The sequence below is a fragment of the Chaetura pelagica genome, unplaced genomic scaffold, assembly GCF_000747805.2.
Source record: "Chaetura pelagica isolate M959 unplaced genomic scaffold, ChaPel_1.0 scaffold10, whole genome shotgun sequence".
In the NCBI taxonomy this organism is placed as follows: Eukaryota; Metazoa; Chordata; class Aves; order Apodiformes; family Apodidae; genus Chaetura; species Chaetura pelagica.
Genome location: NW_009952263.1, coordinates 10,870,349 through 10,887,496, shown reverse-complemented (window position 1 = coordinate 10,887,496; position 17,148 = coordinate 10,870,349). Strand labels below are relative to the sequence as shown.

General features: G+C 39.2%; 1 protein-coding gene across 2 annotated transcripts; it reads left to right on the top strand.

Moving 5' to 3' along the window:
* The first annotated feature begins 989 nt into the window (after nt 1-989).
* CBX3 (chromobox homolog 3) lies at nt 990-10,814 on the top strand. Of its 2 annotated transcripts, XM_010007566.1 has the most exons (6): nt 990-1,040; nt 2,839-2,988; nt 4,844-4,986; nt 6,512-6,677; nt 8,013-8,107; nt 10,183-10,814. In XM_010007566.1, exons 2-6 carry the CDS (start codon nt 2,947-2,949, stop codon nt 10,307-10,309), a joined length of 573 nt encoding a protein of 190 aa, XP_010005868.1. In that variant the 5' UTR covers nt 990-1,040; nt 2,839-2,946; the 3' UTR covers nt 10,310-10,814. The 2 variants fall into 2 exon arrangements, with proteins under 2 accessions (XP_010005868.1, XP_010005869.1); XM_010007567.1 differs by lacking the exon at nt 2,839-2,988 and having other exon boundaries at nt 996-1,040.
* The last annotated feature ends 6,334 nt before the right edge of the window (nt 10,815-17,148 follow it).

Here is a 17,148-nt window from a genome sequence, read left to right as displayed (position 1 = left end):
CCGAGGCGCAGCCTCCCCCGGCAGGCCTCCCTGGATTTTCCGGTGGGGATGGCACGGGTTTTGGTTTTTTTTGTTATTGTTGTTTCTTTTCCCCTTCCTCCTGCCTTTCAAACGGGGACGCGATCAGCCCATCTGCGCTGAGGCCCTAGTCTTGCCCTTCGCCTTCCCCACCGCCCAGGGCGCTGCCAAAACACCCACCTCCCGTGTCAGGGGGGAATCGGGCAGGATCGCCGAGTCCCAGAGGCTTTCTGGCTTTGAAGGACTTTCTCTTTCGCCTTGCCCAGGCCTATGGGGAATTGTAACAGTTCTATAGTTTGCGGTGGGGCGGGGCCAATACATGTCTAAGGAGGTGGCTGGTAATGAGAAACGACATGGAAAAGGGGATGGATGCTGTTCAACGTTATTTGCAGAGGTTAAAGATGTAGTATGTACAGCTTAGCTGAGTTAATTTCTCTAGGACCTTAACTCTTGCAAACTTGAGAATCAGAAGGCAACGTTATAGTTGCATTAAGATAAATATTTGCTGTTTATAAGCATTTACTATGGTGTAAGAGTAATGGGTGACTCATTATTACACTGCAGATAATGTAGCTGCTCCCCACCAGATTTGCAGTTAATATACCTAGGTGTATCTTGATTAACTGCTATAATCTGAACTCCTGTTCTATTGGGTTTAAGCAAATGAGCATCCCTGATGGTCCTCCCCCTTTTCCCTAGAAATAAATACAGCTATGCCTTAGAAGGCCTTAGGAAAAATCTTTTTTCAACCCATATACCACTTAGTAGTATCGTTTGTCCTGGTTAGCATAATGGTGTGTTACTGGTTATGCCAGACAAAGTAGTAACCTACTTTTTCTTCTGGATTTCATCCATATTAGAAATGTTATATGAAGTGAATACATGGGGGTTGGAACAAGGACCATGCTTGTCTTGGGATGCCTTTCTTTGAGTAATGTCAACTTCCTTTTAATTGTCATGCATTTTTCTAGTAAAAGCTCTGCAAGTCTGCAATAAAAATGGCCTCCAATAAAACTACATTGGTAAGTTCATGCACACCTAAAGTATATAAGGATTAAATCAACATATTTTTCTTCAACCTTATAACTTGGCATCTCCATTTGAAAGATACATCCACATCTCCCCTCCCCAGCATTATTCTGACCAAAAGTTCAGATCCAGAAAGTAAGGCTATTAGAAAGGACATGGTCTTTGGCTTTAATCAATCTGCCATTTCTAAGGAGAGTTGGGGAAAAAAATTAAGAACTCTGCACTATTTCATCTCTTGTACAAGAGAAAACACTTAAGAATTCTTTTATCCTCTTTTCAGCATACCATGCAATTAATGATCTAGGTGAAAAAAAAAAAACACAAAACAAAATCCAAATAATGTATTAATTTAATTTCTCCCAGTATATGTGGGGAAGACTAATTGCCTGAGATAAGGCAATATTTACAGATGGAAAAATGATGTGGCATAGTTAGGATGTCTTTTGAAATGATTTATAACAAATAACAGTTTCTTTGAATTTCATAGGAGCAGAGATTATCAGATGCCAACCCCTCCTGGACCGTTATAATGATGCATTCATGGAAATCAAGTCCTGTAAAGCTTTGCTTGACATTAAAATACGGACTTCTAAGGGCAGTTGGTTACTGGTTGCCATTCAACTATATTTTTGAAAGACAAAACTGAAAAAGTATAGTGTAAGGTGCATCTGAGGTTGAGGCGGGGAAGTAACCAAAAATACACATCTACAGTTCAAAATTTGGATAGCAGGGTATCTGATGTATAACAGACACAAAAGTCCTCTTAAATTTACTGAAATTATTACTGGTTGACCCAGATGGAGGTATATTAAAATCTTGTATTAACTCCTAGCTTAGAAGTGCAATGGAGGGCTTCCTTTGTATTGTACAATAACTATTCTAAAAGATTTCACCAAGGTGAATGTCTGAACTTTGTGTTAGTAGTTGATTGCCCACTTTTCCCTAATTTGAGGAAGAGGAAGAGTTAGCCAGCCTGGGAAAGGGGTGCCTCAGGGAGAGGAAAGAATCTATGAATGCAGTATTTTTAATCTTTTGATGTTGTTGAGCGTTGTGCTGCACAGGTCAGGAAAATCAGTTATGGTTCCCATGGGAACCATAACTAATTCTGTTTCATTATGTATGTGCATGCAAAACCTAAATGTATTACAGGATAGTGTAGCTCTGGAATTGTGATTCCAATTTTGTTACCTCTTGTATGTTAAAACCCTTCACCACAGTCTCGCATCAGTGTTTTAATCTTGCCCCTCAAAGAAGGAGTGATTATCCACTGGAGAGCATCTGCATCTGTCATACGTGACTTCCAAATGCAGAAAGGGAAACGAGCCATAGAGGAGCATTGGGTGGTCAAACGCCCAAGTTACAGTTTACAACATGCAGCCCTAGAGAAGGGAGGATCCAGGGGTCTAGTGGACATATAGCATCCTTTCACTTCAGTCAGGTCCCACATTCGCTTGTGGGCCAACATTTACATTGGCTTGTGTAATCTCAGGATGTACAGGTTTTTAACAAATGTTCGGTGTTTCTGCAGGCTCTGCAATCAAGTGTTATTTTAATAGGTTGGAAAGGCTCAAGAGTTTGAGAAGCAGTGCTGATGCACACAAGACCTAATTTAATCTCTAATATTTAAAACGGAAAGCAACATATTCTTGATTTATTTTTTTTTTAATATCTTACTGGACTTGAAGAAAAAAAAATACGGACCCCCATGGCATTCGTTTTTTTCTGTGAAAAATTATATAGATAAATTTAAGTCTTAGAAAGTTAAAAGAATAAAATGTTGCTCTGATACAGAAATCCAAAATATTTATCTTTAAGTGACAAGAATTAGTGAAGCCGAAAAGAGTGCCAGAAAACAATCTTCCATTGAATCAAAGAATTTTAGTCCAACGGAGAACACAGATGGAGATGTTCCCCACTTGTAGCCTGCTTGCCTCATCACCAGTAATTATAATGTTATTACTATGGTATAGTGAGTTTGTGTCTTTTTTTTTTCCCCTCTGCTTCTTTTTTTGTTTGTTTGTTTTCCTCATCTCTACCTGTTTTTCTTTTTCAAACTTCCATTTCTTGAAGGAAGCTGCCTTCATAAAAGCATTGGACATCTTTGTCTTTTTATTTTCCTTCAGTTTCAGTCTTACACTTTTTCCTGTGGAGGCAAAATAAGCCAGTGTGCCAAAGATGATGCTTTTCAGACATGAATGCTGTGGTCAAAAATACACCTGGGATATGCAGACAGTTACAATCTAATTGGAAATATATGTTCTGTTTCAGATAATCTCTCTTCTATGCTTATAAATAAAACCAAATGTCTCTTGAGATGTAATCATACACAGAAATTTGCTGTTTGAAGGAGAAACTTGAAACTTCCTGATCTTTGTTGTTTGCACCTTCAATTTGTGGTTTGCTAACTAGATTAAAGCTATTTTGGGGATGGAGGGAAAAGTTAATTATGAAAAAAAGGGGCAGGGGTTTGGAAACGAAGAATTGGCTTCAAATCTTCAGTTTGAAAAAAGAAGACAATTTTTTTCGTGTCTCACAGATTTTATTATTTATTATTTTTTACCATTCATGACATCAAGACAAAAGTCTAAAAAATCTAAAAATTTGACAGTTTCAAAATTGCTTCACAGTATTCTCAAACTAACCCACATTAAGGCCATCAAGCAAATAGAGGTGATCTGTGATTTTTGCTTGTCTGTTTTCAGGAAGTGCATTAGTGAGGAATTATTCTGTCCACTTTGATGTAGGGTGCTGTATGGCTATATATTTTATGAGCATAATGCTGCACCCATTAATTTACGGTTGCCACTTTAACAATTTATAAGGTGTGGTCCAAAATGGCAAGCAGACTGCTTTTGGTCTGCTGGTGCTCCAGAAATGTGATATGACAACATGATAGTCTAGTTCTAACATTTTTAAGATTAAAAACAAGGAAATTCTGAAATGTGTCCTTCTATTACTATTTAATTGTGCCTTATTAAACTGGGAATGCCTTGAGGATGATGTGGATGTAATATTTATTTTAAGAACTTAATATTATTTGAAGTATCCAATGTAAACTTAGAACACGATTAAGGTTTTTTTAAGTTAGCAAAATTTTATTTATGTGTTAAGTGCTGTACTTAAGTGTAACTGTCTTAAATTTTTGCACCTTTGTGACATCTGAATGTAAGTTACATTGGTGCGTGGCTAAGAATGAGGAGGGACTGCAGTAATGGAATGCTACTAGCATGCATCCTGTCCCACAGTTACACATTATTGTTGAGTATTTTGCTTATTGTAGCAATACGTCATAAACCTTGCTCCCATCAGCTTCCCCTTTGTTTTTGGAAAAGGTAGTACCCACCTTTTTTTGAGTAGCATTCCTTTTCTATGTTACGCGTTTTCACAGTTCCCTTATTACTTTTCTTTTCTTCTGCCTGATGCTGTTTCTCGCCCTCTCTGCCTTTTCATAGGCATAGAGTTAACTTTTGGAAGCTTCATACATTTTTGAGCATGTAGCGCTCTTGAGAGTTCAATTTGTCAGGGGAATGGAGGCACTGAATATATGGACAAAAAAAATTCACCTTTTTAGAAACTAGTGTTGAATATCTTATTAAGCAGCTGAAAAAAACACATTAACATGTCTTGCTCAGGTTACCTGACCACATGCACTAACGTAAAAGGAGTCTGAGCTTCTGGCTTTAGTGTGAATAAGTACATGATTCTTTGCTGTTTACTGAGCAAAGCTGGATTTGGCCAGTGAAGTAACCATGTAAAGCAAAAGAATGAATAATGTAATTCTGCATTTCTTTTGTAGCACAAAATGGGAAAGAAACAGAATGGCAAAGGTAAAAAAGTTGAAGAGGCAGAGCCTGAAGAATTTGTTGTGGAGAAAGTCCTGGACAGACGTGTTGTAAATGGAAAGGTGGAATACTACTTGAAGTGGAAAGGATTTACAGAGTAAGGCTTTACCTACTATTTGTTTTCTGTTAGAATGCTAAATTTTAACCTTTTATTTGAAATAACTATGCACAGAAGGGATTGGATGATAGGGATACATTTTAAAGAACCTTAAAGAAAGGACATCCATAAATGCATGATCAAGTGGGGTAGTCAAGTATTAAAACAAAAAGGAATGTATGTAGCTTAGTGTTTGTGCTACATAAAATATTCCAAGACTTTTACCAAATCCTTAGTGATCAATCTTTTACTACTGTTCTTTGCTTTAGCTTATGTCAGTATCTATCAGGGTAAGCTAGAATGATAGTTACATTTTTGTGTGAGATGGAATAAATGTTATTTTTGAGTAAGAAATTTTGCAGGGATTTAAACTGTAGGCAGCTCTGAAGCCATGAATGTGAAGCAGATTGTTTGCTTATTCTTCACGTTTCTAAACTCTCATACTAATTTACATAAAGAATTGTGTGGCATGGTTGCCTTAATTAGGCATACCTGAAAGGTATCAGTTGAGTCTTTCCCAGGACTTACGGAAATACAAGAAAGCCTTACAGCGGACTTAAAAAGTTGATTGTTGAAAAAGGCAGATAGTTCTACCTCCTCCCTCCTGTTACACTTTCTGACAGATCTACTAGCTGAAAAGAGGTGATGCACCTAGCATTTGAGCATAAGTAGTTACATATGCAGTCACATTATTGTTGCATACCTCCCAAAGCATTTGCATGTTTGTGTAGTGGTAAGTGCAAAAACATAAATCTGTGTTTAGTATTCAAGGGTCTGATTTGCAGTTGTAAAAATATGGTTTAGTAACTGGAAATAATCTGTAGGCATCCTGCTTGTGCAGTATTGCTGTTGGCAGTGTTTAATCGTGAGGACTTCTGATGAAGTGCTTGGTTGCAGGGAACATCCATGGACTTAAATTTTTAGTTAACAAAATGCACACTCACTGGAACATTTCCAGCGTCCAGTTCTGGACACAGAATCTGTAGTCAGCTGAAGGAGGGAGATAGTTCTAGGTACAGTTGGCTTGATGCTTGGAGACAGCTTTTGAGAGCTTTCCTTGATTGTAGAAGCTTAGATATGGATAGTTAGGCTGTTTGTAGTGAGCATTGTGTACATTTTGTTCTCTGTAAGTCTTAGTGCTCTTATCATATTGGTTTGTTTGCATGGGCAGTCTTCACAGGAACCAGGGAGGGGAGTCAGTGTAAATTGACAGGTCTGTTTTGGTAGGGTGAGGATTGCTTTTTTTAACTCCTGTGATCCCACCCAGATCATAGGAGTTAGTAGAGTTACTTATTCTGCATCTTCAGTTTAAGAATATTGTTTTCCAACACTAGCAGAGCATATTTCTTTCATTCATCAAATGCAGTACATCGAGGTTACTAAAGAGGGCAAGATAAGCATCCTTAGGTATAAGAAACTTGCCTTACATCATGAAAAAAAATCAACTTGCTTAAGGTGAGCCATGTGGCTAGTTTTAAGTTTTTCTTCTTTTCTTAGTTTTACATGAATGTGTGTTATGTTTCAGTGCTGACAACACATGGGAACCTGAAGAAAACTTAGATTGTCCAGAGCTTATTGAAGCTTTTCTGAACTCTCAAAAAGCTGGTAAAGAAAAAACAGATGGCGCCAAAAGAAAATCTTTGTCAGACAGTGAGTCTGATGATAGTAAATCAAAGAAAAAGCGTGATTCTGTAAGTATATTATAATGCACGTGCTAAATTTTGTTTTTCCTGTCTTCCCAACCTCTCCATTCCCATCCCACCAACATTCTGTTGTGACTTTGAGAATGACACCAAGTGTTTGTTTGAAACTGAAAATTGTACAACATCTGGATATGTGGTTTGAAAAGGTTAATCATTCATGGCAGTTAATGAGACTGTCCAAGTGATAGGTAAAAGATGATTGATTGACATGATGACTGCAGTTTCTTGCATTGTCCCATTATGCTGACTGAGTAATTGAAAGATATTATGTGGTTAGTTTGCATTAGAGCAAAACATTCATTGATGGAACAAAGGTAAAGTTCTGCTTTGGTTTTCATAGTTAGTATAAGATTTTAAATAGATGAATGGCAAGATGGCAAAATGTGAAGACCAGGCATGATGAAGGAGAGGGAGTGGAATGGGTGACTGAAGAAAGCCTACCTTTTCTTAATGGTTCGGGTTTCTCCTACAATTTAAATGAAAAATACAACATGACTAATTAAGTGCTGATGAGTACAAAATAATGCACGTACAATTATGTGCTCAATAGATCACCTTTTTCTCAGTAAACTTTCAAACTAGCAATTTGAAATTAATCTGGTTGGCAGTGTCAGTGATTTACTGAAGACAGTTTTCATATATGTGTTTACTATAAAAAAAAATTGGAAGGCATCAGAAGGAGCAGTCGATGAATAATAAAAAGGATATTTTGGTTTCTCTGTAAGGTCAGTTGTGCATCTGAGTCTGGTACAGTAGTGGCCACTGTCTCAAAAAGGTTATTGTGAAATTACAGGAACTAATACAGGAAGTAGTCGTGATATTCCTTACCACTAGTGCTATCTCATTGAGTTGAGAAGGGCTGAGATATTCCCCAAGGGTGCAGTTTCACAGCTGGCTTAAACAAACCCAAATCCGTTGTTACACTAAAAAGGATGTGTTTTTTTTACTTCCAGGAGTGCATTTTTGCTTTGCCTCTCTTGTTGCTTTTTCTGGCCATGTATGTTTGTTTACCTACCGTAAGAATTTTTACATCACTTGCTTCATCTGTTGAGTTTTCAGAAATAAATGCTAGAAATATTGATGTAACATTCCTTCACTGTTAGTCCTCTACATCTAAATTATTTGGCCTGGCATGAAAAAATAAAATTAATGTAATCTTCAGACAATTATATGTAGTTACAGCTTGTATAATTATGTAAGGGTATGTTTTTTGTTCTCATATATATAGATTACACCCTCACAAAAGAATATGTATATCTAGCTCTAATGCTGAAACAGAATTTTACCTTAAACTAGATAACAATCTTCTAACTTATTCAATAGGTTGATAAACCAAGAGGGTTTGCAAGGGGTCTTGATCCTGAGCGGATAATTGGGGCTACAGATAGCAGTGGAGAGCTTATGTTCCTCATGAAATGGTAAGTCTGACATCCATAGTTCTTGTCCATATTATGGGAGAGCAGGCAGTTGTACTTAGGCTAATGAGACAACTTCATTTCAGGAGTAAGGCAGCTGGTGATCTCCTTGCTAACCTTGTGCTCTTAGAAAAACAAAGCTTGTATAATCAATTACTACTTACTGCCTTTTTCTTCTGAAACCAAAAGAATATTTCACTTTTATTGGTTCAGTTTTATGGACGTAGAAATTTGAAAGGTGATTTCTGATCAAGTAGAGAAAAATTGGCATTTGTATGTCAAACCTGGATGTCTTGTGTTCTTGCTGAGGCAACAGCAGGCAGGACTCCAGCTTCACATGTTTCAATAAGCAGAACCAGCTGCAGAGTAGCCAGCATTTTAACCAACCGTAGTGCAACCGAGCGGGTAGAGAATTGGAAGGAACTGGTTGGGGGGAAGCTGAGGTTGAGATGAAGAAGAAACAGTATGAAGGGGAGTTTTATCCTTATGGGCTAGTAAGAGGGGAGAGCAAAGGGAGTTTGCATTGTTGGGAAGTTAGAGGGAGACCAGCTTCATTAGCTACAGTGTTGACAGAAGTCTTCTTGTCTCTTCTAAGTGAACAGGTAGGATAAAATAAATTTCTTTTTGCAGTGTTTCAAGCACAAGAGGTTGAATTAATGTTTGCTGGGGGGTAGATTTCTTGCAGTGGTGGGCTGAGAGAAGAATGATAGCTTTCCACAGCCTTTGAAAAGGGCATTATTTTCTGAATTGAGTCCAACTGAGTGATCTCCAGAAAAATGTGATGTCAGTTACATTAGTCAAGTACATTAGCCTGGACTGTGGAAGATTAGTGCTTTGGAAGATTCTTTCTCCTTTATGCCTTTTCAAATTCTTTATAAACTTTACATGAAACTTAAAAGAGTTGCAGAATACAGCTGGTGACTATTTGAATTTCCATACTGATAATTGTAAAAATGAAACACAAAAGAAATATACAAAAATGAGCTTTTTTTTTTCTTTAGTTCAGTTGCAGTTGACTACTTTTTCATAACTGATTGTAGGCAACAAACATAGATATGAGTACGCTTGTACAAACCCAGCTTGTAAAGGCAGCATGTCAGACTGGAAAGTTTGTTTTATTACCAGTCATAGTTTAACGCAGCAGGCAGCTAAATACTACCCAGCTGCTTGCTCACTTTCTCCTTGCCCTCTCATGGAACTGGGGAGTCATGCATTTTATCTCAACTCATGGCTTGAGATAAAAGCAATGTAATAATTTAAATAAAATAATAGAATACACAAGTGATGTGCAGTGCAGCTGCTCAGCACCTGCTGACCAGTTCCCAGCCTGTCCCTGGCTACCAATCCCAAAGGAGAGAAACCCCAAAACTGCAACCCCAGGAGAGAATATTAACCCCAGGCATATCCTGTTGACCAGTTTGGATCCATTGCTCTTGCTGTGCTCCCTCCCAGCTTCTTTCGCACCTGCACACTAGCAAAACATGGGAAATTGACAAGTCCTTGATTTCTTAGCAGCAACTAAAAACATCATTATATTACCAATATTCTTGTCACATCAAATCCCATACTAAATCCAAACCACAATGCTGTTCTAGCTACTAAGAAGAAAATTAGCTCTATCCCAGCCAAAACCACCATGTTACCCCAAGACAGCATCAAGAATAGCAGCAAGTTACTTGCATTAACAGGATATATAATTTTAATGTAAGCACCACATCTTAAGATTGATGCTATTGATTTTTAAAAGTCTCACTTGGAAGTTTTGATTATGTTTTAAAGACAAAACTAGCAAACTTTTCCTTTTTTTGTTACATACTGCAATAGTTAACTGTAGAAATGGTTCCCTTTGAGCAGCGTTTTCCTTTCAAACAGAAAAAAAAATGGAAAGGGAGGGAAGATGCAGCTGTGAAACCTTGCCATTAATTAGAATGGAAATTCTTGGTAGCTATATTGAAAGGTATACTGAAAACTGGTATCTAGCTGACATTCTTTTCAGAACTTATGACCTATCAGGAGCTGCTAAATTTACTGAATTAATGATTATGTATTTTCCTAAATCCTGCTTTCTTCTACATCAGGAAAGACTCTGATGAGGCAGATCTGGTGCTGGCCAAAGAAGCTAATGTGAAGTGTCCTCAGATCGTAATTGCTTTTTATGAAGAGCGACTAACTTGGCATTCATGCCCAGAAGATGAAGCACAATAATTGTTTGTGTTGCTTTTTTATATATATGAATATTGAAACCTGAAATTTGATTTATTAGCAATGTGAGAAGCATACATTCTGACAAGAATCAAATTTGGTATTTTTTTGAAGTAGTATGTTTTGCATCAAGAGCAAGGAAATAAAAGCTTTCTGCGACTTGTTTCATTTATCACAAGAGAGCATTTGATACTACTACTTCCTCCATATTAGGTAAAAGCTTTTATAAAACATTCATAAACTTCCATAGTTATTACAGAATCATAATGAATGTCTAAACAAACTCACAGATGTTTTGTAGTCTTCTATACTGTTGATGTGCATGTATCTTCTTTACCCAAACCTAGTCCTTTAAACCTGTAGAATCATTCTTTTTAGTATTTGGGAACACTTGGTTCCAAGAAGACCAAGTGAAAACTAACTTTGTAGTAATTTGAATGTTATCAGACTGTATATTGTTTATTGTAAATACTGGTGAACAGTGGTCAATAAAATAGTTTTATATTCTTCCTTTATACTGATAGGCTGTGACTCTTTTGAAGCGGTATGATATTTCTGAACTTTTGATATGTTAAGCTCTCAATTCGTAATATATTTAACTGTAAGTTGTTTTTTTTGGGGGGTAGATTAATTGATATACCCCATTGCTACTCTGTAATCACAGTATCAGACAAATACCAGGCTTTGATTCTTTGCATTTTTTCAGTGAACATGCCTGAGGCATAGTGAGGGTTTTTTCAGTCAGAAAGGGCCTGTGTGAACTGCATGTGCTTTGGATACTTGTTTCAGTCACAGATAGCAACCATATTGCTTGAGTATGGCTGCTGGTCACAAAGCCAAGTGGCCTCAGCCAGGAAATATTTGAGATGTTGACAGTATCAGGCTTTGCTTTAATTGCAGGTCTTAATACAAGGCTATAGTGTAATTAGTGGTGGTTTGTATGGAATTATTTTTCAGGCCATCATCTGAAGAATACTTGCATAGCCCTGCCTTTAAAGTGGAATATTTTAATGAAGATGCTTAAGTCATCTTCTATATACAAAATACTTTGGTTTTATTTCAGATTTAATTTTAAAATTCTATAATCAGCTGCTTGGAGAATGCCTTTAGAAGGGCAGAAGTAAGGGTGGGGAACTTGAGGAAGAAAGTTGCCTTTTTCTGTTCTTTTTCCAGCTGCCATTCCTCTTTTCACTTACTGTCATCTAGACACTTTGTGTTTTGACTACCATAGTATACTTTGCTTTGAGCTGTGCCCGTTCCTATGTTAACGGCCAAGCTGGTTTCAGAATTCCCCTTAATTTAGTCATGACTAAACAAAATAATCCTGTAATGGGCTACTGTCAGCCTCGTAGGTGAGACAGGCAAGATTGCCCAGCCATCTTTTCTTAGAAGGTTAAAATAGTGGGTATTCCTGGAAATCTTCATGCAGTGTGTTGAGGAATGAATTACAGAATTTAGGTTGTGCTGCTGTGTTCTTTTGATACTGTTTCACAAGTCATTACTATAACTAATTGTCCACACATAATTTCAAAAGGTATTTGCATTCTGAATAAAAACTGGACTTTGTAAAACAATTAAATACCACAGTGGCTAAACTGCAGTGGCTAAACATTTTATGTATAACTGCTTTGACTTGTCAAGATTTTTTACTACTGGGTTTGGGCAAAGTCACCATGTATTTGTGGAAAATCTGATATAATCTGATATAAAAATCTGATAACTCTGTTAGGGTGGGGGTTCCCTTGCACCAGGTAACGATAATTTCAGAGCTTAGCTGGCTGGTCTTACCTGTTCCTTAGATTACCCCAACTTTGTGATATGTGTAAGTCTTCTAGTTCATGGCTTAATTTTGGGGGGCCTATAATAGGAATATTTGTACTCCTAGTATATAGGATTCTGAAATCCTTTTTTTACACAGTAGCTTCAGAAATATATGGGCTAAACAAGAATTCCAAAGCAGCTTTAGTTCTGCCTGTTTCTTGAGTATGGAGTGCTTTTTAAAGAGTCTTAAAACTTATTCTACAGTTAGAATTTTTTTGTCTGAAGTTTTGCAGTTTCTATACTTTGTTTCAAGTGTGGGTATGGAGTTTATATGAATTTGCTGATTTGAAGCGATACAGGTTAAACAGTTAATTTAAATTACCGGTTATTGTAAGTAGTAGACATAAGAGATATTTGTTGAAAGGTTGGTTCTCCTCAGTTTGTAACCCTTCATATACAGATGTGCAACTAGCTACAGCTTTTACATTATATTTGGTTCTTCCTTCTGACTATCCGTAAAAATGCACTGTATTCACATTTAAACAACTTTGCAGGTTGTTAAGAAATTATTTAGATTAATGTTTTTTTACGTTATGACAGTAGAAATTCTGACTGGTATTTGTTTCCTTTTTTTTTCTTCTCACTTTGTGTCAAGCTGCATTTTGATAGTAATGAACCGCAACACTTTAAAGTTACAAGTTATGTAAAATTATGCTGAATGTGCTGCATACATATGCAAAAAGTTAACAAATGTTATTAATTTAAAATTAACTGATTAAATAAACGAAGTATCTTCTGTAGTTAGTGAGTTGTGCGGAGATTTCTGGTTGTTGTCCTTTCTTATACCAAACAAGTTTCAGGCTGTCATTTCATGATCACTCTGTTGGTGCTGCTGTCCTGAGAAAAACAAACAGACAAAACAAACCAGTTGTGCTTGCTCCAATATTACTCCTCACTCTGGCTGAAGAAAATACTCGAGTTAAGCATGACCAGGTAATGCTGAGTTATGCAAAATTCAAGTCATCATCAGTTGTGGCATCATTCTCTCACAAGAATAAAACTCCTAACTTGTTTGTTAGTATTAAATTAATTGCAAATTATTTAAAGAGCAACTGATGTTAAGTGGAATAAAAGAAATACCTTTATTACTTGCAAGAACAGTTATCAGCATTGCAGGTGAATTTTATCAGTTCAGCACAAATGGAATTTACATGCTTTGTGGTGATTCTAGATTTACGGTCCAGTTCTTTTTAAAACTGCTTGATATTTGATGATAGTACATTTAGGACTCAACATTTGTTGCCATAATTTCAAATGCAACTAAAAGTACATTTTCCCCTCTAATTACAAATTATTATGTATCTTATTACTTGCCTGAATTAGGCTCTTGCACTACAGATTATCATCCTTTCCTGTTCTAAGAGCTTTCTCCAACGTACTCAGCATTTTCCTTACTGTTGGTATCCCCTTTCGAATCTCTTCTCAAAATGCCACCTTTTATTCAACTTAACTGTTTATGTTAAGACAGCCCTACTCTGCTGACAGGCCTCTCAATCTGTACTAGCAGCCAAGCCAGATGCCCCAAAATGTGTTTCTCAGGTGCCCTCCCCCAAATATAAAGTCTTACTGCACAGACTGCACCTTACAAGCTGAAATGCAGTGCTGTGGAAATACAGCTTGATGGTTCCTAGACAAAAAAAGGTTGCAGAGTCAAGCAGAGCCACGTTTTTACCCTGTTCGTAAAGCTGTGTCTACAATAGCTCAAGTTGTGCCTTGTTTTGCAGGGTGACTGTTGACTAGCCATTGTGGGGTTTATCTGCCTCACCTGTACACTGTTCGTAGGTGGCTTCTACCTGAGAGTGTTATGCTGCAGTCCCTGCCTTTAGTTGTGTAACACTTGAGAGGGTGTGCAGCAGCTGAGGTAAAAGTGCTTGGTACTACCTTCATCTCAGCAGGAGCTGGAAAGAGCTGCACAAGCTTTGAGATTTGCTGCTGTCCTTTCCTGTTGGGACAGTCCTTTCCTGCCATCAGCATGGGTAACAGCAGATCCTTTTGAAGTTCAAATGGAAAATTTCCATCTCCCAAAATCCCTTTCAGGGACTCCAAATAAATTATAGAGAGGGAAAAAAAATGAAAAAAAATTAATAAATAAAAGCCAAACAGAACTGAAGTTCTTGTCCCAGAGAAAGGGCCTGCAATTGATCCACCCCCATGCAAGCAGGAGTGGTGTTTTTCTTCCTTGAAAAGTGCTGTGGGATTTATTAACATGGTGAGAGAACTGAATATGGTTCCCAGGGCTCCAGATGGCACCTGCCAGATGGGAGCTCATATTTCTATGTCTAAAGATGCTGGCATTGATGGCATGGTGTTTGAGAATGATGGATTTTCTCACTAGATAATGGTTTCAGTAAATGGTCAAGTGTCTGCAAAATTATTTTTATCTGGTAAAAATATGCCCTTCTGAGTATGGTATTTGATAGTGGGGTTTGGTTTGTTTCCTTGGCTGAATGTACAAATCTCTCAGTTTTGCTAGATCAGCAGAGAAATCATTGGCTTCTAGATCTGATTCCTCCTTCCAAAATGGTTTTCTTATTTAGATCCACCGCTCTGCAGAGTTCCCATTTGATATTTGTATGTATTTTTGCTTCAGAATCTTTGACAAAACCACTAGCCCTTGTTGCCTGACTTCATAAGAGGGGTCAAGATCAGGAAGTTCTGTCTTCATGAAGAAAAGGCATGTTAAAGTGTCTTGGTTTAGGCCTAATACGACAACAAAGAAACAGCCATGTGGCTTCTCAGCTCCCTCTCCCCAAACACACACACACTGTGGGATGGGGAGGACAAAGGCCAACTAGAAGTTCATGGGTCGAGACAAAGTTCAAGGAGGGTTCTTCACCGATTATGGTCACAGGCCAAACAGACTTGGGGCAAAATAATAATTTAATTTCACACTAATCACACACACACAGGACACAGACAACACAAAGAGCAGGGCTTGCATATGTTACCCCACCCCTCCCTTCTTCCTGGGCCCAAATCACTTTGTTCCCAGTTTCTCTCCCTCCTTTCCCCCCAGCAGCACAGGGGGACAGGGAATGGGGTTTAGAGTCAGTTCACAGGCTGGTGGTTCCTGCTGCTCCTTCCTCCTCAGGAAGAAGGATTCCTTACAGTCCTTCCCTGCTTCCCCACAGGATCCCTCCCATGGGAGAGAGTTCTCCACGAACCTCTCCTTCATGAATCCTTCCCACGAGGTCCAGAGCTGCTCCAGCCCGGGCTTCCCACAGAGTCAGGGGCTACTTCGGGAACAAACTGCCCTAGCACCCGCATCTTCCAAAGCTGTGCAATCGAGTCCACTGGCAGCAAATCCTCTGGCCACAAAATCCAAGTCCAGTGGCCAAGTTCATCCCTCCTGGCGCCTTCAGGGAATGTTCCCCCATGTTTCTCAATGAGTGCAGGGGCACAGCTGCCATCTCACCATGGGTTGCAGGGAAACTTCTTCTTGGGCACCTTCTTCCCCTTCTTCCTCACCAACCACCAGCACCGCTCTCCTTCCCCAGCACAGCTCCTCTCCTTTAAGTCCTTCTCTGCTCAGGTGTTGTATCAGTTCTTTCATATATTAATCGCTGAGGTGCATCTATTGTCTCTCTAATGGCTCCCTGGCTGGGGTTGGAGCTGGGGGAGCTTCTCAGCTTCTTACCAGAGCCACTCCTGGGGCCCTTCCCCTGCTAACAAAAAAACCCAATGAACCAAACCAGAACAACAGGTCCCGGTAGGCTTGAATCCCATTTCACGGGCTCCTTCAGGAACAGCCAACTCTCCTGGTGCTGGGGTCTTCCACAGCTGCATAATCCGAGTCCACTGGCAGCAAATCCAAGTTCATCCCTCCTGGCGTCTTCAGGGAATGTTTCACTATGTTCCTCCATGAGTGCAGGAGGCAGCCTGCCACCTTGCCACAGGTTGCAGGAAAACTTCTCCTTGGGCACCTTCTTTCCCCTTCTTCCTCACCAACCTCGGGATCTTCACCCTGGCACTGCTTTCGCCTCTCCAGCACAGCTCTTCTCCCCCTGCTTGCTCTGCTCAGGTCTTAAGGTAAGTTCTTTCGTGTGTTAATCACAGAAGCGCATCTATTGTCTCTCTAATGGCTCCTTGGCTGGTTTTGGAGCTGGGGGAGCTCTTCAGCTTCTTACAGGAGCCACCCGTGGGGCCCCTCCCCCACTACAAAAAAAAAACACCAAACCAAAACAGCACAGTAAGAAATTGGAAATAATAGAATCTAAGAATAATTTAGGTTGGAAAAGACCATTAAGATTGTCAAGTCCAACTATAAACCTAAGACTGCCAAGTCCAACCATGTTCCTAAGCACCACATCTACGCATATGTTAAATACCTCCAGGGATGGTGACCACCACTTCCCTGGGCAGCCTGTTCCAGTGCTTAACAACCATTTAAGTGAACACATTTTTCCTAATATCTACTCTAAACCTCCCCTGGCACAACCTGAGGCCGTTTCTTCTTGTCATATCGCTTGATACACCTCCTTTCACACAGCTGTAGAGAACAATATGGTTCTCTCAACCCTCTTTTCTCCAGACTGAACAACCCCAGTTCCCTCATAGGTCTTGTCCTCTAGACACTTCACCAGCTTCGTTGACCCTCTTATGGATACATGCCAGGACCTCAGTGTATTTCCTGTAGCGAGGGGCCCAAAATCGAACACAGTATTCAAGTTGTGGCCTCACCAGTGCCGAGTACAGGGAGTCAGTCACTGCCCTAGTCCTGCTGGTCACACTATTTCTGATACAAGCCAGGGTGCTGTTGGCCTCCTTGGCCACCTGGGCACACTGCTGGCTTATGTTCAGCTGGCTGGTGATCAACACCCCAAGGTCCTTTTCCACTGGGCAACTTCCCAGCCACTCTTCCCCAAGCTTGTAGCAGTAGCAGTTTGTGGGGTTGTTGTGACTGAAGTGCAGGACCCAGCACTGAGCCTTGCTGACCCTCATGCAATTGACTTCATGATCACTGTGTCCAAGACAGCCTCCAATCATCATATCACCCAAAGTCCTTCTCTGTTTACAAACAA

Coding starts and splice junctions, on each gene's coding strand:
- CBX3 (XM_010007566.1), top strand. CDS start 2,947: ATGGAGATGTTCCCCACTTGTAGCCTGCTTGCCTCATCACCA. Junction 6,678..8,012: donor CAAAGAAAAAGCGTGATTCT/GTAAGTATATTA, acceptor CTTATTCAATAG/GTTGATAAACCAAGAGGGTT. Junction 8,108..10,182: donor CTTATGTTCCTCATGAAATG/GTAAGTCTGACA, acceptor CTTCTACATCAG/GAAAGACTCTGATGAGGCAG.